The sequence below is a fragment of the Dermacentor variabilis genome, chromosome 1, assembly GCF_050947875.1.
Source record: "Dermacentor variabilis isolate Ectoservices chromosome 1, ASM5094787v1, whole genome shotgun sequence".
Classification (NCBI taxonomy): Eukaryota; Metazoa; Arthropoda; class Arachnida; order Ixodida; family Ixodidae; genus Dermacentor; species Dermacentor variabilis.
In genome coordinates this window covers 152,570,566-152,592,063 of record NC_134568.1, presented here as the reverse complement: position 1 = coordinate 152,592,063, position 21,498 = coordinate 152,570,566, and the positions used below count along the sequence as shown (strand labels likewise).

Here is a 21,498-nt window from a genome sequence, read left to right as displayed (position 1 = left end):
GTGCAGACAAGCATGACTGGTCATTGGCGCGCACCTCCAGTTGCTTCGATCGGGCACGCGCGGCGCTGTTCGCGTTTCATTTGTGCCCGATATTACAGTAAGGTGGGAAGCTGGGCGAGTTGGAAATGGTGCATTTTTTTAATCGGCGCGGAGAAGGACGGCATCACAAAAAGGAAGGACACAGGACGAACCCTCGCTGGTATGCGTGATAGCGAAACGTCCAGAGACGCCATCAGAAGCCCGTACGCTCAAAACATGGCGGTTCATGATTGGTTCATATGGTTACATAAATATTTCGCTAGATCGAGTTAACATATCCGCAGGCGAGTTAAGAAAGAGGCGGACTTTATCCGACGAGTGGGTTATCGTGCAAAAAATTTACTTCTCTACATCACCCTCGTGTAACAACGAGCTGCATAAGTGCATCCTGCGCTAGCAGAGTCATTTGAAACAAAATATGACTCAATAGTAGTGGCTTAATGTTTCTGCCGTCCTTCGCCATAGCACAGATATTGTTTCAGTGCGTACTATATAAATCGTCTCTGTCATGGAAATTGTCTACAAGTAGGGGTTAGTCTCGTGTACTCTTGCCGCGTAACGCGTCCTTTTTATTGATTAACTAATTTAGTATTACTTTTTTTGCTTGTAGACGTATCAGTTTGCTCAACCTCCCCACTACTTACTTGATGATTTTGCCAGGTCTGAGGTCAAAATTCTCCTTCACGATGTGGTGCAGCTCCCGAGGTGTCTTGGTCGCAGTGCCGTAGGTGAAGATGGATATGGAAACTGGCTGGGCGATGCCTATGGCATAAGACAGCTGCGAGCGAATGCGGCAGGTTATTACGAATGCCAACCATGCTTGTATTTGGGGATGTGTGATAGTACACCTTCATTTTGCTTTAAAGGGCTGTGCAACACTTTATGAGACTGGCAAGTAAGCCGCCTAGTCGCTGTCATGTCATCAACATGTAAGCCAGATATCTCGCTTCACCCGCAGCACGGAATAATACGATTTCACGCGAGACGCAAGTTGTTCTTTGTGGGTATTAATTTTTTAAAATTTTATTCCGAACAGCAGTTATGGGATAGAAAATGGTTTGAACGCGTCCGCCTGCGTTCAATTGGCCGCGTCGTCACGTGCGCCGCCGCGCCGACGCCCTGCACCGCGTTTTCGCTGCAACATGACGCTTCGTGCGGGAAATGCAGAAAGGAAGTGAGCGCAGACGGTTTAATTGTGCTGCGAATTGCAGTTGTGAACTATGAAATAGGGGGTTGCTGAACGTGCCCGTTCGGCCCGTTCGCAACAATCGCACCTGTAATCACCCCCTCCCCGCGCGGGCGACGGGGAGGGGGTGAGTTTCTGGACAGAAACGCCAGGCTGTCGAAACTCGAAAATAAACGGCTGTTATGAGCCAGAAGAAGCGGGCTGATCATATCTGTGCGGAGGAGGCATGCAGGCAGGTTAAATATTTCAAGCCTTCGTTACAGGCTGGGTAGTCAAAAGAATCGGAGTCCCAGAAGTTATTATTATTATTATTATTATTATTATTATTATTATTATTATTATTATTATTATTATTATTATTATTATTATTATTATTGAAGGCAGATGCGCGGTTGCAAAAGGGCTTGGCCTGTCCGTCCGTTCCGTTACACAGTGACGTGCGTCGTCGCGCCGTGATCAATGCAGCGCTAATTAGTATAACGTATGTACCGATACCACATGCGACATTTCACTGCGACAACATATCTAGAATCAGGGTTTGCTCCGTCCGTCCATTCCATAGCGCAGCGGCATGTCATGCCGCCGCCGTCATCGTGACGTTGACGTCGTGCTGTCGCTGCACACTGTTAGGAGAAGTTGCAGGACTGCAGGAATTTCGCTCACATGTAGGGGGAAATGGGGACAGTTACTGCTTTCGCGAAAAATGAGTTCAGTGCAGAAAGAATCGCTTAAGTCTGCTAATGTTCTTGAAATCCAGGCTATGCACTTCGTATTGCGGGTTGACGTGAACCAGTAAGAAAAGGCTGTTAGCAAAAACTGCCGCCTCGGCGCGGAAGATGCGCTACAACCGGTTTAGACACGCTGTACGTGTTCTAAAAGCAAGTCAAAGCGCACAGACTGGCTACATTTCATCGGACGGTGCGTCGCACACGCCAGCGGAAAGTCGCAGCATCCAGCGCTACGTTAGAATACGTCCTTGGGCAAATTCCTTATCTGAAGGTGAACGCAGTGCTTGCTAAAAGCGATACATGGCCTGTGGTTTGCGGCTCACTATGTTTCATACATAGCAGCCAATTTTAGAGCACTGACATTACGCGAAGCCTGCCTCTATACAGGCGAGCTTTGCGTAATGTCAGTGCTGAAGAAATGCAATATAGCCGTATTGAACCACAGAATCTTACGCGGAGGAATAACTTCGTACGACTGTACCACTGGTGATACTATTATTTGTGGAAAGATATGTGGAAATAACGATGACACGTTCAGCTTTAATTGGGCACTTAGCAAAACGATAGCGGCTACGTTTTGTCTTTCTTATCGTTTGTTCAAGAAATGAGAAGTCACTACCCCAGAAGAACGACGGCCGCATTCCCATATAGGTGAAATGCTAAAATAAATAATATGTAGTGAAGCAGACCAGTAGCGCTTGCAGAAGCAGAGTGAATTCGCTGCTCCCGCAGGAAGACGGGGAGAGCATTTGTCCCCTCGAGGCTCGTTCTTCCTCTGCAATAGCTAGCTAACGTGTGGCGACTGTACCGGTCATAAATTACAGCACTCAACCCAAACTCAGTTCACAAAACAAAACATGAACCCGCAGCTTTAGCGATTCCTTCTGCTCTAAACTCATTTACAGAAGTTGCTCTACGGGCTCCCCGCATCACTTGCGTGTGCACCAACTCGCAATCCCGTACAAACTCAACCTGTGCAAAAGGACTATAGCTCTAAAAGTTAATTTGGAGCCCCCAACTACGGCATATCTCATAGCCAGATTCGGGCTTTGGTACGTAAACACAAATTTTAAAGCATGAAATGATTTTAGCTCCTGTTCTCGTCGATCTTCAAGTAACCTTGAGCCAAAAGCCAGAGCCGTTATCCGGGCACTCAAATGAGAACATCTAGGCAAGTTGCAAGAACAAAGCGAGATCATCCGTGCAACTAATCAAAACTTAAGAAAATGCGGTCTCTGGCCCCAACCCTTTGTACATGACATCATTACATACGCTAGTTACTGCCCAAACAAGTTACAAAAACTATTGCTTCCGAGCTCTTCCTAATGTCTGTTCACAATATCACTCAAGCTGTAACTTCTAGTACGCTTGAGTTTTACTTGTCATTTCCAATAGCGACGTTCGAAAGGCCAGATACAGGGCACCATAAACTTCACTGTCATCTTTTGGCGCTGAGCGCTATTTTGAGTTCCGTGAGTTGCGCGGCGCGGGCTTTGCGTCGGCTCGAGAGATGACGCCACGTTACGTGGCGCCTCCTTCAGGCGACCTGCCGCGGAGGCTTAGCTGCTATGGCGTTCCGCTGCTCAGCACGTGGTCGCGGGATCGAATCCCGGCCGCTGCGGCCTTATTTCGATGAAGGCGAAATGCAAAAGCGCCCGTGTTCCGTGCATTGAAGGCACATTAAAGATCTCTTGGTGGTCAAAATTAGTCCGTAGTCCCCTACTACGGCGTGCCTCATAATCAAGTCGTGGTTTTGGCAAGTAAAACCGCGGAATTCATTCTTCTAGCTGGCGCTTTGTCTTCCTGGCGTCTTTCGCTGCCTGTCGAGCCGCCTTCAGCCGGTTTTCCTCTAGCTGGGCAGCGTCCATATTGGACAAGTGCACAGTATGGCGTGGGGCGGTGTGGTGTGGTGAGGTGTGCCGTTGCGAACATGCAGTACACCCATTTTAAGATTGTGGCTAGTATAATCTCCAACCAATCTGCTTTGCTAGTCGTCATTTCATGCTTACATCTACTCTCGAACCCGCCGTGGTTGCTCAGTGGCTATGGTGTTGGGCTGCTGAACACGAGGTCGCGGGATCGAATCCCGGCCACGGCGGCCGCATTTCGATGGGGGCGCAATACAAAAACACCCGTTTACTTAGATTTAGGTGCACGTTAAAGAACCCCAGGTAGTCGAAATTTCTGGAGTCCTCCACTACGGCGTGCCTCATAATCAGAAAGTGGTTTTGGCAAGTAAAACCCCATAATTTATTAATCTACTCTCGACTACGGGAGAGCCAGCAATTATTTGTAGCATTTTCCAAGTTATGCGATAAAAATAGACAACTTTCCGACTAGCGACGATGCGATAGATCTCCCGTACCAACGTGCGCAGATACAGTCGTTGTGAATCCTTACACATACAAGGATTGTTTTCGGAACTTTTTGGGAGGTACATGAATCATCGGTTATTTGACTACGCGTATTTGTACCGTGAAAGAGTGTCGGATCACGGTCAAGCACATTTTTTCACTGTGGCTTTCCAGGCAGGACCGTATGAGCAGGTGTAGCGCCCTGCATGTTTATATGGAACGGCGCTATTATCACTTCAAGCTTGCACGTGTCGCTGCATAGCCTTTCATATGAAAACGCGGCGTGTAAACTAAGCTCCACTTTACTACGTTTTCGTGTTGTAGCCTACCCGTCTGAACTCTTCGATAATTGCAACCCCAAGTGGGCTTCGTTGCAACACATGGGGCATGCGCTCAATGCACCCGCCGTGGAGCACTCAACAAATGTTTGGCAGCGGTTAACCTGAATTGAAAAAGAATTCGCGTACTCGGAAGTATCTATAGATATAGTAGCATTCGTGTACGCCAGCGCTGGCGGCAAAAGTGTTGCGGCGGGGCCCAGTCGGGGTCGCCGCCATCGAAGAGTTCTGACGGGTGGCCCACAACACGAGAACGTAGTAAAGTGGAGCCTCGCTTACGTGCGGCGTTTCTAAATTAAAGACTGTGCAGTGACACGTGCAAGCTAGAAGTGATATTAGCTCCGATTTTATGTAAACAAGGGGCTACATCTGCGCATACGGCCCCACCTGGAAAACTGCAGTGAAAAGTGTGCATGAGTGCAATCCGGCATTCCTGCACGTGACAAATACGCTTAGTCAAACAACCGATGATTCACGCACCTCCTTACGAGTGCCGAGAGCAAATCCTGTATCTGTGAGGATTCACAGCGAGTTGATACGCGCTTGTTCATTCGGGAGACCCATCGCCTCCTCCCTGTTAGCAGTTTCCTGGTTTTATCGCACACGCGTGGGCGCACCTTGAAAAATTATTTAAAATGGTAGGCGACCCTAACCTTTGACATGACAGCCATGTAGAGAGGCTGATTGTACTCTGCGGATTTCTCGATTACTTGATTAATGACATGGATGTGATCCATTGAAGAGTATCCCTTCCTGAAGCCAGCTTGGTCCCTTGGTTGACTGAAGTGAAGTGTTGCCCTTATTTTTTTGTAAATTATCTTGGTGAATATTTTATATAATACTGGGAGTAAGCTAATGGGCCTATAATTTTTCAATTCTTTAACATCTCCTTTTTTGTGGATTGGTATAATATTTGCATTCTTCCAGTTTTCTGGGACCTTTGAAGTCGATAGACACTTCGTATAGAGAGCCGCCAGTTTTTCAAGCATTATGTCTCCTCCATCTTTGATTAAATCGACTGTTATTCCATCTTCTCTTGCCGCTTTTCCCCGTTTCATGTCTTGCAAGGTCTTTCTAACCTCATCGCTAGTTTTAAAAGGAGTTTCTGCAACCTGTTCATTACTGCTTCTAATCGAGGTATCGTGGCTCCTCTGGGTACTGTACAGGTCAGTATGGAATACTTCCGCTGCTTTTATTATATCTTCGAGATTGCTGATGATATTACCCTGCTTATCTTTTAGTGCATACATCTTGGTTTGTCCTATGCCAAGTTTCGTTCTCCATGATTTCATGCTGCGTCCATTTTTTTACTGCTTCCTCAGTCTTTCTCGCGTTGTAATTTCGAATACCCCGTATTTTCTCCTTGTTGATCAGTTTTGACAGTTCCACGAATTCTATCTGATCTCTGGAGTTGGACACTTTCATTCTTTGTCGTTTCTTTATTAGGTCCTTTGTTATTTGGGATAGCTTAGCTAGTGGTTTTCTTGGTGTGTTACCTCCCACTTCAACTACTGCTTGTGAAGCCAGCCTAGCTACGGCTTCATACATTACCTCTATGTCATTTTCATCTCTGTTCTAAGGCTGCATATTTGTTTGCAAGTAGCAGCCTGAACTGGTATGCTTTTACCCTTACTGCATCTAGGTTGGCCTGTTTTTCTTGACCAATTTCACTCTTTCTCTCTTCAAATTGAGGTGAATCTTAGCCCTCACTAACCTATGATCATTGCACTTTACCCTAACACTTCTACATCCTGCACAATGCTGGGATCGGCAGAAAGTATGAAATCAATCTCATTTCTTATTCCACCATTAGGACTTTTCCAGGTCCACTTTCTGTTGCTACGCTTCCTGAAGAAGGTGTTCATTATTCGAAGGTTATTCCTTTCCGCGAATTCTACCAACATCTCTCCTCGAGTGTTCCTAAAATCCACGGCGTAGTTGCCAATTCATTGTTCACCAGCTTGCCTTTTCCCCACCTTTGCATTGAAGTCAGCCATTACTGCGGTATACTGAGTTTGCACTTTTCTCATCGCTAACTCAACATCTTCATAAAACTGATCTACTTTATCATCATCATGACTGGATGTTGGAGCGTAGGCTTGTACTACCTTGAATCTATACCTCTTATTAAGTTTGATTACGGCTGTAGCTACCCTCTCATTCATTCTGTAGAATTCGTCAATGTTGCCCACTATGCCCTTATGGATTAGGAATCTTACCTCGTATTGCTTCTTATCTGGGAGACCTTTATAGCAGAGGACATGGCCGTTAGTCAGCACTGTATAAGCCTCGCCAGTTCTTGTAATATCACTAAGGCCGATGATATCCCAAACAATGTCTGATAGTTCCTCAAAGAGTCCTGCTCGCTAAGCGCGGGATCGTGGGTTCGAAGCCCAGGATCTTTTGCATAGATTCCATTCCATACATTCCATTCCAATCCTCCTTCATGTTTCTTTTTGTATGATTATTAAGGCATTTACCACCTAGTTTATTAGCGCGTTCACCTGCTGTGGTTTCCGCTTATCAGCCAGCAAAAGTTGCAATTTCTTGCATTTTCATTTTCTTCTTTTTAATGATTACCGCCAAATTAACTATCACATGCAATGAATTCTCCAGTTCAACAATAATAATAACTCAATTTCCCCTATGCTTTCCTTGTCTGCAATGCCTATTGGCTTCATATGGTTGTTAGTAAATATCGAGCCTCTCGGTTCCCCTCGCTCACAAACACCGCGCACACTTCAAGAATGAAGCGCATAGTGCAGAAGAGAATGGCTCACCTGTACGAGGCAGCGCTTGCACAGGCCGGCCACAACGAGCGATTTCGCCACCCAGCGGGCAGCGTACGCGGCCGAGCGGTCCACTTTGGTCGGGTCCTTTCCGGAGAAGGCGCCGCCCCCGTGCGCCCCCCATCCTCCGTACGTGTCCACGATGATCTTGCGGCCTGTCAGACCTGCGTCACCCTGTGCCGAAGGTGTCGTGTAACTTCCACATTTCAGCACTTCTTTTTTTCGCACAAGAGTGGTCGACATGACACGGATTTGTGTACTATACAAGAATGGATATTGTAAGTACCTCTCTCTATATATCATTGGATTTCAATTTTTAGCCTCTTATTAAACCAAACACAGCGCGCTAGGCAACTGCTGCTGCGCAGTAAAATCAGCGCCCTGGCAACTATTAGGCATGATGTGCACAGCGCGACAGCATACAAAGGACGCAAAGGCACAACGAACAGAAGCGCTGGCTTCCAACTACTTTATTTTCGTGCAACACACACACACACACACACACACACACACACACACACACACATATATATATATATATATATATATATAAATCGGGCCCCTCGGTTAACGCCCTTTCTTCGCATTATATATATATATATAAATATATATATATATATATATATATATATATATATATATATATATATATATATATATATATATAATGCGAAGGAACGGCGTTAACCGAGGGGCCCGATTTTTGTTAATCATATCATCAGAAGCCAACATACACACTAAGAAAAACACAGGGGAAATCATTTCTTTAATTCAGTTAGGAAGTACAAGTAATTTCCCCTGTATTGTACCCGGTGTCCTTGTTTGTTGGCTTCTTATGATATGTTTAATAAAAATCGTGCCCCTCGGTTAACTCCCTTTCTTCTCGTTCGTTACATAACGAGGTTCTCGAATCCAGCAGTATTGATGCCTTAAGGTAGCATGCGTGAGTTTATTGACCAGTTGCCTTCACCCAAAAGTTCACGTACTCGTGACGCCTGCCCCACATCCGCCGCCAAGGTTTGTGAGTAGTGGCGCTGGCTAACACTCCCAGGGTTAGTTCTAGTAGTAACACATAAATACCCGAGAAAGTGCATGGGAAAACGGCGCCGTGGTAGCTCAATTGGTAGAATCGATGCTCTACCAATATATATATATATATATATATATATATATATATATATATATATATATATATATATATATATATATATATATATATATATATATATATGCGCTCACGTGATCACAACCGAAACTGCCGAATCATGCTTGGCTGTGATTTTTACGTAGATTAACGTGGCATACTACCTCCTGCGCATTACAGGTAAACGAATTCTTTTTCAGGTAAGGCGACCACGTGAGCTTATGAGATCTCGTGGGCGTATGTATATATGTGTGTTTCGTGAGAATGTAGTTAGAAGTCGGCGCTCGGGGCGTGTCCGTCGTGCCTTTCCGTTCCGCGTCTGCTGTGGCGCTGTGCACATCACGGATTACCAAGCAACCCGACCTCACACCTTACTTAAACTATTTGGCGTCTCACAACGCTGGCTTGATTTGGAGCGCCGCCAACCGCGTTGCATGTTGGATACGATGGAGGTGAGACAGAAGGAGAACCGTCCGGGTATGGTAGCTTGAAGCGTCTACTGTCCACTCTGCTCGGACAAATAAATGTACGCACCACGTTCTGGTGTTGGCACAGTAGCACAGCAGCGAAAGGCAGAGCGGCCCCGCTCAGAGCCGATTAAGCGGAGCGTACGTCCACTTGGCTTCGTCGTTTTTGCAGGCAAACGCTCTTCGCGTCTACCACTTCTCTGGAGGCCTCCTAGCCCTCAACGTGTGAGCCGCGCTTGGACCGTCGATACCGGGACAGCACGGCGACGGCGCGAACGCGCCTTCTGTGTCCATACGAATTGCGATCCCAACAAAACCAATTGCTTTAGGCATTAAAGGCGTATGCGGAAACCTCTTGCGGGGGCCATGTTTGTTCGTATCTTCTTGGGTGGTTCCCGTGGAGGCAGTGAGCTAGCTGGTCCGTCTTATTGTAGACAAATTCGGAGAGCTCCGACCACTTGAGGAGAACTTCCTTCTTGCTGTGGTAAGATGGAACCCAATCAACCAATGCGACTGGCTGGATTTCTTGCGGTATTCATCCATTGTGCGTTTGCAGATTGTCTCGTGTTTTGGACAGTTCCACATTACCTGTCTTGAAGTGGCGGGTGGCTGGCATGCTGCGCGCATTCCTTCATTTTGCTCGTTACCAAAGAAGAAATGTGTCTTGTGTGGTTACATCACTGTATTTGTGGCCAGCGTTCAAATTCAAGTTCAGAACGACGACAAACAATGACAACGTAATTGGTGAAATTTCCCTCCTGCGTTAGGGTGCTTTACTAAAATCGAAATGACGCCTTAGTACAAGAATATATTTTCACTGTGCCAACATAAAGTGTCTAAAAGGGGCCGTAGCACTTGATAACAAAGTTGAGGAACGCGTTGAGAGACATTACTTCAGGAATCTCTTCCGGCAAGCATTTTTTTACAGGTACAGGTGTTACGAAAGGTAAAAATTGAGCAGAAACCATCGGTGATCATCGCCGAAGTCGAGCGATAGCTTGCGCTCCGTCTTACGTTTTAGACCCCCTTGGCTAGCATTTGCCTGCTGTTTAGCGATTGCTTTTACCACCTCTTATCTCACTGATCAGTCGTGGTCACAATAGGAACCGGGCCAATAATATGATTCAATAATTTGTGAACGACCTTCAAATATATACCGCACCTATGTGATAGTTAACGGGAATTTCATAAAACCATTGGAGGAGCTCGAATGACCTTCAGTTCGATAGTGTAGGCTTCCCGCTGCATGCAGGGCGGGTAATAAATAGTTCGCGCAAGCGTTCACGGAAACATTGTCTGGCGACTAGGATGGTTTATTTACGATGTTCAAAAAGTTTCGCAGGGCCCCTAAGCCAGTTAAATCAGAGCAAATATTCGTCAGACGTGGTTATTCAGGCGCGGATATTATGTATTCGTCAGACTAGTTCATGCGTTATCTGAATTAGTATAAACAGAAGATCTTGCGGGCCTAGTTGGGTTCATTATTCAGGACTGATACTAATTACGCGAGACGGGTAACGGACAACACATAGAGAAGGAGCACGAAGAAAGCTTGAGCGCAAGAATTAGTAATACGCTTGAGATTCACAAAACACTGGTCCATCGTTTTCAAGATGGCACCGCCCATGGACGGAAAAATGGGAAGAGCGTCGGACACCCACCATCGGTCCGCCTTCGGTGAAGCTGCCGCAAGGGTTGATGTGGAACACGGTCTCGTCGTCCAGGTACTTCTCGGGCACAACGGCCCGAATCACTTGCTCCATGACCTGCTCCCGGATCTCGCCGAGCGAAACCTCGCCCGAGTGTTGCGTCGAGACCACGACCGTGTGCACGCGCCTCGGAACGGTGGCGCCGTGTCGAAACACGTACTCGCATGTCACCTGCGAGCGAGAGGGTCGCGGGGCACGTCGGGGACCAGCTGGTGAGTCGACTATCGATAGTATCGCGATAGTTACTGAAGTAGTGGAGAAAGGCGGTATAGTTAGGATAAAGTATTACGACATAGCACGCCAACGTGCGCTACTGATGGTGCTATCGATTGCTTTAAAGTTGTTGGCTAGCCGATTATGCGAAAGATGTTGCGATAACTGACTATCAATAGTACACTGTTCGTGCATTTCAGCAACGTCTTTTGGCGAAGGAATTTATTTATCTGCGCTGTTAAAATCGCAGCTATCGCTCATTATGACAGGGTGATCTTTTGTAAGTTTTATGGAATTTTTAGAAATCTCTTGTTCCAGATAACATAATTCTAGTCCTTGAGTTGGATTATTCAGAGAGGCGGACATTACTTGCACAAGAAATATATACACATATTCAAGTAATTATCAAAAAATCACAAATTAACGTCTTAATTAATTGCTTTATGGCACATATTGCAATTTACGAATTGTAGCGAGTGAGTTTGCGAGGCGTATCAACTTGAAGTTAAATTCCAGAATGACACCAGTTTGGAGATATGCGCCATCAAACTCTCCGTAAAAACGCACTGTTCGCACGGCTTTTCAAACAAAACGATCTTTTATGCATTGGAGCCCAAAATTAACTGGAGCGCCCATGTATTTCGTCCCACACTTTGGGAAATAATATCTCAAAAGTGGTGTCATCCTCGAAATCCTTGGGGCATTTCACTTCAGCGAAAATACTCGCAGAGTGTCCTGCTGGCTGACATTCACGTGGGTTTGCACGCGGGTAACTTTTCAAAGAAATGGGGCGAAGAAGAAGATAGAGCATTGACTTACGACTGACAAGTTTATCGGAAAGCTGAGCACAAAAACCGTGGCAATACTGACGGTCATGGCGATTGAATGTCGTTCGGAGTCATTTGATGGGTGACAAGTGCACCTATATAATGCGGCTTTGCCATGGTTTAATTGCTAGTTTGTCCAATCGCTTAAATTGGATGGAAAGTCAGCTTATGAATATGTTAGTTGCAAGTTAACCTCTGCCCTGTCCTTTCTTAGCTAAATTTCATTTTAAACTTTTGAGCTGCATAACCCCACATATGCACTGTATATCAACTAGCCCGTTAGTCTGTTCTTGCTATTCACTCTCGCATAGAACCTGTTTGGACCCTGGACATGGTTTTCTCTGTTCGCGCTTGGCGTTTGCTTTTATTGTATCACATATATTGTTAGAAAGTCTCATAGCGCCTATGACACGGACCCACCTGAGACTTGGAATCGGGCCTGGCCCACCAGAAGGTGCCGTTCCTTCGAAGCTCGGCGAGCCGTTCGTTCAGCTTGTGAGCCAACACAGCGGTGAGCGGCATGCATTCGGGAGTCTCGTCGGTAGCGTAGCCGAACATGATGCCCTGCACGAAACGAACGGCCTCGTTCGTACGTGGGATCCTTCGTACTAGAGAGCGTTTTGCATTGCGCACGCCAGGACTTGTTTTAGGGTGAGTTCTGTCTAAAATTCTCTTATAAATCAGCTCGCTGCCCGCCTTAATGCGTCGACAAGGGTTTCCGGAATACTCAAACCGTGGGAAAACTAAAAAAAAAAACATTTTGCCGTCTAAGCGTGTTGTCTGGTGTGCGTGGCCTCGCGGGTGGTATGCCTCGAATGTGAGGCATTTAGGCTTTCCGCAGTTGGCGCATTCCGACTTCTCTTGTGGGCAAGTGTACAAACGCTGTCGAAAGACCACACTGTCTGTAATCAGAGCGACATCTTTGCAATGAGCATGAGACATTGATGAATCACAGACAGCACCTGTCCTCGCTTATTGTCGCTGTTGTCGTTCTGTTTCGTAGGTTGAGAATCGGGGAAAGTGCAAGACGAAAAAAATTCACCGACGATTACGATACTCCCTAATGCGAAATTTTAGAGCAGCTGTATACGTGTTTTCATTTCGCGGTATATTGGCTGGCATGGACAGTATGTCTCGTGCGGCACGTTGCAAACGGAGCGATGTGGGGTGCGACTGCCTCACTAATCGGGAGATCGCGAGAGGCGGCGCGTGGGTGACACTGGGGCGCGATTCACCGCAGCCGCCGCAGACAGACCTCCGCTCATACAGTGCTTTGTTTCCATACAGACGACGCGCGCCGCTCTGGCGCCATCTGGTAGCTATTGTTGCCCCAAAGCGCTTCTTGCGCGGCACTACGCTGCTCATGCTTTCGCCATACCCTCCTCCTCCGCTTTCTGCCTCATGATTCCGATGCATTCTCCTCCTCCACTTTCCTCCTCGCGCTCTCTTCACTCTCACAGTATTTCATCTCCCGCTGCGCTCCGCATTTGCTTTCATCCTTCGCTGTGTTCGTTCGCTCAGTTACGAGGGACAACGCTCCAAAATGGCGCTTTTCGAAAGGCCCTTCGGGAACGTTTAAAAAATTGTGCAGTCTGCGCATTGACTTGTATGACTGCAACAGTTGTGAGCACCTTAGTTTTCCTCAATGCACGTGAGCAGCTACGACTTGCTCAGTTCGTTCACCAATTTTGCACGTGCAACAAGTGGAGAAGTGTGAACAGTGGGTGGGGTCGGTACATTCCGCCCATCCGACGCCTCTAACCGTGCGCATACAGCCTTTGTCAGACTGAGTTTTTATCTATCTTCCGATTAAAAGAAAAGGGCAAGAAGTAATTTTTAGAATGATTGCTCTGTGGCAGACACTCTCGTACTATATAATTAGCGTTCTCGATTAAAATTGAATAAACGGAAGAACTACAGAAGAGTTTGTTGTTTGACCAGTTGGTATACTTATAGTCGTTACGGAAGACTATAAACAGCGCACATGAGAGGGACAAAGAAAAATGTGGCTGCGTTACTTACCCAGCTCATGCGCTCCGTTTTTCGTTTTGCACACTGACAAAGAACACCTAATTAGTTCTCAAACATTTATTTTAGCCCCAAAAAGGTCTACATTTGAGGGTGACGTACGAAGAGCGTTACGTGAAAAAAAGGAGAGCACAGACAAAGATTATGTATATATGAAGTTGAATAACAGGAGGCATTCGTTTTCTTTTAATTACAACTTTCACCAGGTGAAAAGGTGTAACCGTTGCCACCATACACGACAGCTATATTTATTTTCAGCTCAATAATAATAAGGATAAATAAAGACGTTGGATAGCACGGAAGAGCAGTAGATTTGAATGACATTAAGGACTAAAACATAAGAGATGCATTTGAATAGGGGAAAATGGGTGTTGCTTTTACGAACGCCTATTACTTTCAATGGGAATGACTGGTAGCACCAATCGTGGCATTTGTGACATATGAGAAATTGTAAAACACCTGTTGCGTGAGTATCAGAGGCATGCCCTTCAATCTCCTTTCGGGAAACTACGAGGGACGTTCCGAAAGCAAGTTTCGTCATTTATTTTCGCACAGAAACTTTATAGCAAAAAAAAAAAAAATACACAATGGCATCATGAACTATACACCTTGCACCATTTTCCAACATAGTCGCCACCGACATTGAGACATTTGTCGTAGCGTGCAATCAGATTGAAGAAACCACTCTGGTAAAACTCGGTGCCCTCCGATGCAAGAAATTGTAGGACAGCCTGATCCACCTCAGCATTGCTTTGGAAGTGACGTCCCGAGAGTGCGGCTTTCAATGCAGGGAACAGGTGTCCATTCATACCGGATAACAGCACGCACTTCCATTGGCGACCTCATTGTGAGCACACGTCTGTCTGCCATCGTGATTTGTACTCGAATAACCTCGCGCACGCGGGTCTGCTGCTACTCTCTCTTCTTCGGCGCTCTGCACATGCGTCATTCCTCCTCCGCTGACGCTCCCTCCGTCGTTGAACCAGCAACGGGCGAGGTTCCCCCCCCCCCCCACCCCTTATGGCGATTGTTTGTTTCACCTGGTGTACCAGCTTCTCTTTAAAAAAAAATGACGTAACTTACTTTCAGAACGTCCCTCGTAGATGACAGGCATATTAAAGAACAGAATATTCTGGGACCGTGGCCTCGTGCGTATACGATCTGCAAGACTATGAAAGCGGTGCAGCGTTTACCAAGATCCCTCAGCCTATTTGACCACCTGTGATAGATTGAACAGCGAACTCTTGTGCCTGTGTGCTGTGAAATTTTCTTGTCTCTTTCTCATCTTTCACTCCACTTTCCCCAGTGCAGGGTAACCAATCGGGCTTAGCCTGGTTAACCTCGCTGCATTTCTCTCATCTCTGTCTTGAAATTGTTGCAGTCCAGTCATTATGTGGTTACGACCAGGGTGAAATTACTTTAGGACGTGCAACACAATCTTATTAAGGATGGGCGTATACTTTAGCGCGTGTAATGTAACTACCGAACTTGCATACTTGCAGCTAACTCCTTAGCACGGCTTAGTTACATAATTGCTGGATGGGCTATATTTTCGTATATGTACCATGCATGATGGCGGAAGTTCCCCAACCACTTTACTGAAAGGCAGGCGTGCAAACAGGGACACAGGGAGGAACAAAAAGGTCAAAGCAAACACCTTTTCATTCCTTCTTTGTGTTTGAGTTTGTACGGCTCCCTTTAAGCAGCACGATGACTGACAAAAAATACAGTAATGCTCAGTTAATACGGGCAATAAACCCGGCGATCAGAGCGCGTTGTGCTGACTGTATGTTACTGAGAAAACAAGTAAACTATTAACCGTTTCAGCGTTACTGACGCACTGGTACGTTTCTGCGTTCATGTCACGCCATGCCAGGGACGTACTCGTACGTTGTCAACTCGGATGTTTGCAGTAACACGAAGTTGGCGAGCTCCGAGGTGGTTCCGCCATCTGTTGTATATCTTTAGAAGCACATTTTCTCCTCATTCTGGGTTTGCTCAGTCGGGGCTTTTCTTGGCGGCTCAGAACAAACCCCTACGTGGATGTAGTTGCACCGCTCAGAGCGCGCGCGTCAGCAAATGGGAGGGGTAACTCCCGAACTTAGTACATCGCTACGGCGGCGATTCTCTCTACAAATATTCGCGCTGTAGCGCAAGGCCACGACTCCTGGGTGTCTCTGCAATGTGTCGTAGTCTTATTTTTACAGCGAAAGCTGTATATGACTGACCTTCCGTAGGTTTTCGGCGTCCGGCAACAGAAACGGACTTAGCGATTTCTAACAAACCCATACGGGTGCAGTGCGGCGGCACAGATGTCAAAATGCGGAACAGATTAGATTGCTCGCAGTGAACAATAGCGTGACGTCAAGGTTATCGCAGTATATAAGCAGGAGAGGTATCGGCGCTAAGAACATCTGCGTTATTGATGGGGCGGGTACGTATATTTAGTACACCCGAAGAACAACATGCGTACGAGGAGCGCCGGAGGGAACAGCAACGAGAATGTAAACGGCGCCAGCACGAAACAACCACCGACGAAGAACGTTCCCGCGATTCTGAACGAAAACGACAATCGCGAGCCCCGGCACCTCCGAATGAGCAACTACGCCAGACTCGCAACGCAAAAAATGACGACCATTCTACTCTGTGAAGATGGAATGGCAGCGAAAGCAGTTTGCTTTTCGTTTGAGAGCTCTGACTGTCGTCAGATTTCGCTGCCATTCCATCTTCACAGAGTGGAATGGTTGTCATTTTTTTTCCCGTCTCGCGCTATCTCCACTGCAGCTTGCCTTATTTCCTGAGACAAGGATGCTCCTTTCGTTGGTGCGCTTTCCCCAGGACGGATCTGCCCTCTGTTGTATCTCTTGGATCTGTTGCTCTACCTGCTTTGTCTGGTCGAGTTCGAATAAACGAAAGCGCCCCTTCCTTGAGCGTGGCCACGGCATCGCTGTCAGATGGCTGCTCGCGCGGCACGTTCAACCGTTGATTGGAGCGGCGGCTCTTCACAGACTCCACATACCAGCCAAGCTCAGACTCAAAATTACGATGACAGCTTGACATGCGCGTGGGGAAGACGCAACTTGAACCGCGTTGAATTCTCGACCCGGACACCGTGAAAAAGTGCTGATAATGATGGGGTTGCTGAGCCTGCTGTGGGTTTTACTCCTTTTGGCACATAAGAATGCGAGGGCCATGCCAACAGATCATTTACCATCTACCGTGTCATTTTTCGCCTTCTCCATAACCAAAAATATCTGAGAAAAAAATCCAACGCTACGAGTGCGTCACCTTCGAAAAAACCATACACTGAAAGGGTTAAGTCGCCAGAAAACGCCGCTTAACATTCATATAAATGCAATAGTCGCCGGGGAAAACGCGTAAGTCCTCAAATAGAAAGAACAAAAGTACGGTAAACAAAATGATTAGAAGCCAAAAATTCTGAGCCTTACTCATGGTCTATATATACAGTCATATCACAAGAAGCCAACGAACAATGGCACCAAGGACAGCATAGGGGAAATTGCTTGTAGTTCTTAATTGAATTAAAAATGATAAATAAATGGAAATGAAAGCGGACGAAAAAACACTCCCCCCCCTCCCATAGAAAAAAAAAGAAAAACCTTCATGCAAAAAGTTCACGTAGACGTGACGCCTGCGGCGGAAAGGATGCTCCACATCCGATGCCAAGGCCCTGAGTGCTGGCCAGCTGGCTAACACTCCTAGGGTTTGTTCTAGTAGGCAAAGGTAAATACCCCAGAAAGTGGACGGGAAAAGGGCGCCGCGGTAACTTAACTGGTATAGAGGATCGCACACATAATGCGAAGACGTGGGTTCGTATCCCACATGCGGCAAGTTACTTTCTTTTCATCCACTTTAATTACCACTTATTTATCATTCCTTTAATTCATTCAATAACTGCAAGTTATTTCACCTATGCTGTTCTTGGTATCATTGTTTGTTGGCTTCTCATAATATGACTGATAAAGGTCGGTCTCTTTTCTTCTCGTTCGCATATGTGTATAATCTGCATCCATTGTGTACTCGTGCGGCAACACGCGTGGTCCCATCTCGTAAACATGTGCCTGACGTTTACGGAGAGCTCGTTTAGTCTGAGCTGTCCACGGCGCGCTCACCTGGTCGCCTGCGCCGAGGTCATCTTCTTCGCGGTTGTGATGAACGCCCTTGGCGATCTCTTGCGTCTGCTGTTCGATCGTGACGACTACGTTGCACGTCTTGTAATCAAAACCTGCACGAGAATACCACTATTTCGTACAGCTCCTCTTTTATTTTATCCTGTATCGCTGCTGTACGCATTTCTAGTAAGCCTCATATTGTTCGTTGAAACCTCATTAATAACTGTTCTGTATTGAAGGATTGACATTGTAGTTCGTAAAGAACAGGTATGGTTTACGACACATTGCCGCTTTGAAGACAGGGCGCAGTGACTGCTTCTATAGGTCTCCATAATCATTGGCGCATTTTATGTAGCCATATCGGCTACCGACCTTGAATATTTTATTTACCTCCGTGATTATGAGTCACGGTGAAAGCAATTTCCATCGAACCCTTTGCATTGCGGAAGTAATGGAAAACAGGGAAGCTGGCATCAGCGTTAAATGTCGGGCGACGTTTGGCTGAGGATTGTCCGTTCAATCGCTGCAAGCCACAAGCTTCATCGGTCATTTTCAAAAAGCAGCAATAAATAGCGAGACTAATGAGCACAATTACGTCAATTCACAAACGAAGCGCACCTGAGCGCACATGCATATCTGCCTGCCTTTTTGTAGAGGAGGCTCAACGTGCAGCTATCCGACGCAGACACACGCACATACACGATGCTCAGGATAAGACAGCCATTATTGTGCCTTGTATTCTCGAAGCCATTTTGGAAGACCGTCATGGGTGAACAACCTTGCGCAGTAATTCGGTAGTAATTATTCTTCTTCAACCAGATATGTTTGCACATAAGCAAAATAGAAATTCCTGGAGTACTATCCTATAATAGAGTGAGAAACAAGTATTTGTACACCTCATGTACTGTTTCACGGAGATCTCCTGTTCATATGAAGTGTAGGTGCCTTTGACCAAGCTGCCCGGCCATGGAATCAGAACAAACCAATCATTTCACATGAAAAACTGATGTTAGGTACCACCCGATATTCTTCTATAGCTTTACTGCTTTGTGGTGGGTGCAATCGGGGTATATGAAGCATATAAAACGTACCTTTAGAGGAATCGTCGTATCCGATGTACTTGATGGTATCTCGGACAACCCTCTGGTAGTCGATCGTGTGAATAGAACTAATCTCGCCGGCAAGAAGAATCATGCCTGTTTTTGCTACCGATTCTGCAAAGGAGGAAAGGTAAAAAAAAAGAAACATTACATTATTTCACTTTATGATGTTGGCTTTTTATTATTGTGATTTTATGCGTTGCTGCCAGCTTAATGGGTTACTTCTTATACAAAATGCGCACGTACCGCATGCTACCTTTGCGTCTGGGTCCTTGGTGAGGTATGCATCCAGTACTGCGTCACTGATGAGGTCGCACATCTTGTCTGCGTATAAAGGAGTCACGAGAGAAAAAGCGCGTGGTTACGGCGAAAGTTGAGTCATTTAAGACTACAGCCGAAACCAGAAATTTAATCAAACCAAAAAATTTTAATTTGAGTGTCTGGTTTTTGTTGTACATTTAGGCTGCAATAACCCACATCACTTTATGAGATAATGCGTGAAAATAATTATGATGAACACGGCAGATCCAATGCGCTTGTTGGAATCAGCATTAAGCGGAGCTTTCTTGAAGCACTTCAACAAAGGGGGGCAAATATGAGAAAATGTATAGAAAACACTTGGGGGCCGTGATACTCATTGGCAAGAGCGGCTACCTCCTCACCCTTCATAACGTCGGCGATCGGAGCGCCAGCCTGCGCATTTTTGACAAAGGATGTATTTCTTCATAAACACTGTTCACCACACGTGTTATGGCTTCGAGGTGCATTTTTGGGAAAAGAGCTCTCAATCCTTTATGCAGGTAGTGCTCAGTGGTATTTTTGGTAACAAACAAACACGCAGAGAGACATTATGACCTCATAAATGGCTGTCGCTATTAAACAGAAAAAAGCAAGTCGCATCTACAGCGCACGTCGCGACGCAACAGTTGCGAATGCTGGAACACACAGGGATGCGCATTTTACTGCGAACTGCATATCTACGCAAGGAAGCGGCTCGGACCGCGGCACGACGTGACGTGAAGAAATCTTTCTGACCTGGGATCGAGTGTACGATAGCGTGAGTGCAAGCCGAGCATTGTGACTGCTGCTCCATGGCGGCTTTCTTTTTTCTCTTTTTTAATGCGATAGCATTATAAACGGATTTCACCCATTTTGTTAGAATCCACGTAACAGAAAACATTGGGCGATCTCGGAGATAGCGCAATAGTAAACTGTGCTACGGGCTCAGTAATCGCCACGGTGCAAAATGTGGTGCAGAAGTTGCACAGTTTCATAACATTGAAATAACCGCATCAAGAAAGCTTCGCTTCGCATGTATTTCAGCGTGTGCGTTGGATCTGACGTCATTGTAATTACATAAATATATACCTCTCCAACTTGTAAGAATGATATCGCATACTTTGACAATTAGAGGTATAGCTAATCTCTGCCCGAATTTTTTCCCTTCGTATTTAACGCCTGCTGCTCCATGCAAGCGGCATGCTGCTTGATATTAATATTACGGGGAGCCTCTTTAATTTAGCGTTGTCCATCATTTCCCAGGTGGCACTGCAGTTCTCTGTTTTCCAGGAGTAGCTCCTCAGTTTCCAAAGGTTCTTTTGAAGACCACGTGGGAGTTTAAACATATCGAAGAATTGGCGGCTCAGAACTGTTCTCAGTCTATATATAGAGTCCTGTGAATCTTTGAATTTTTTTGTTTTATCGAAGAGTCGTAAAGTTGAACTTTTTCTTTCGTTTTTCATGCACATTGCAGAGATAACGTGAAAGGTAGGCAAGTCTCAAAGATACACATCTGTTGCCTTTTGGTTTTTGTCAAATTTAGAAGCCCAGTTATTCCTGTGAGTTGGCCGATCGCTCTTTGTTCGGCTTGCAGCAGAAACGCGCTCTCGAAAGCATTGTTTTTAGCGAGAGCATGAGACAGCTTCCAGCGCTTTCATCGTATCAGCACCACGGCGCGGGACCTTGAGCGTAATCGAGCCGAATTCCGCTTGAGTTAATTGAATCGCTTTATCGCAGTCATCCCACCAATTGCACAACTGCAAACAAGATACTACCACGGAAAATCGATTAGATAAATCCCAGCAGAACTTTGAAAGGTTTTTTTTGTGTGTACCCTTGTTCTTTATAACAGCGCGACAAGTTCGATTTTTGGAAGGGCTGTGCCTGCAACAACAGGTTCGAAGCGGGTCGAGTCAGAAGTCTGATTGATGTAACCCTACTCTATACAGCACATACATGAAATAATTGCTGTCTGACGGGCCAAGATTCGACCACAAGCTTTCGCGCCTTTCCCCTCTTGAGCTGCGCGCCTCTGACGTCATGAGCCTCGGCGCTGCAGTCCGCACTGATCCCATTTATTACCCACTATCAGCTATTCGCTGCAAAAGGGAGGCTGAAGCAAGAAGAATCCGTTTGATGATATATGGGCTTTATTGGCGCAAGG

The 21,498-nt window shown here is 46.1% G+C and overlaps 1 protein-coding gene across 1 annotated transcript in view; it reads right to left on the bottom strand.

Annotated features, from left to right (window-relative positions):
* The window catches only part of LOC142586800 (S-adenosylmethionine synthase-like), a 38,542-nt gene that overhangs the window by 6,205 nt on the left and 10,839 nt on the right, over positions 1-21,498 (bottom strand). Inside the window, exons 2-8 of the mRNA XM_075697682.1 lie at positions 19,302-19,379; positions 19,047-19,169; positions 17,956-18,068; positions 12,215-12,358; positions 10,707-10,925; positions 7,426-7,608; positions 684-817 (exon numbers count right to left, since the gene is read on the bottom strand). Of these exons, the coding sequence (XP_075553797.1) occupies positions 684-817; positions 7,426-7,608; positions 10,707-10,925; positions 12,215-12,358; positions 17,956-18,068; positions 19,047-19,169; positions 19,302-19,379 (994 nt within the window). The remainder of the gene's footprint in view (positions 1-683; positions 818-7,425; positions 7,609-10,706; positions 10,926-12,214; positions 12,359-17,955; positions 18,069-19,046; positions 19,170-19,301; positions 19,380-21,498) is intronic.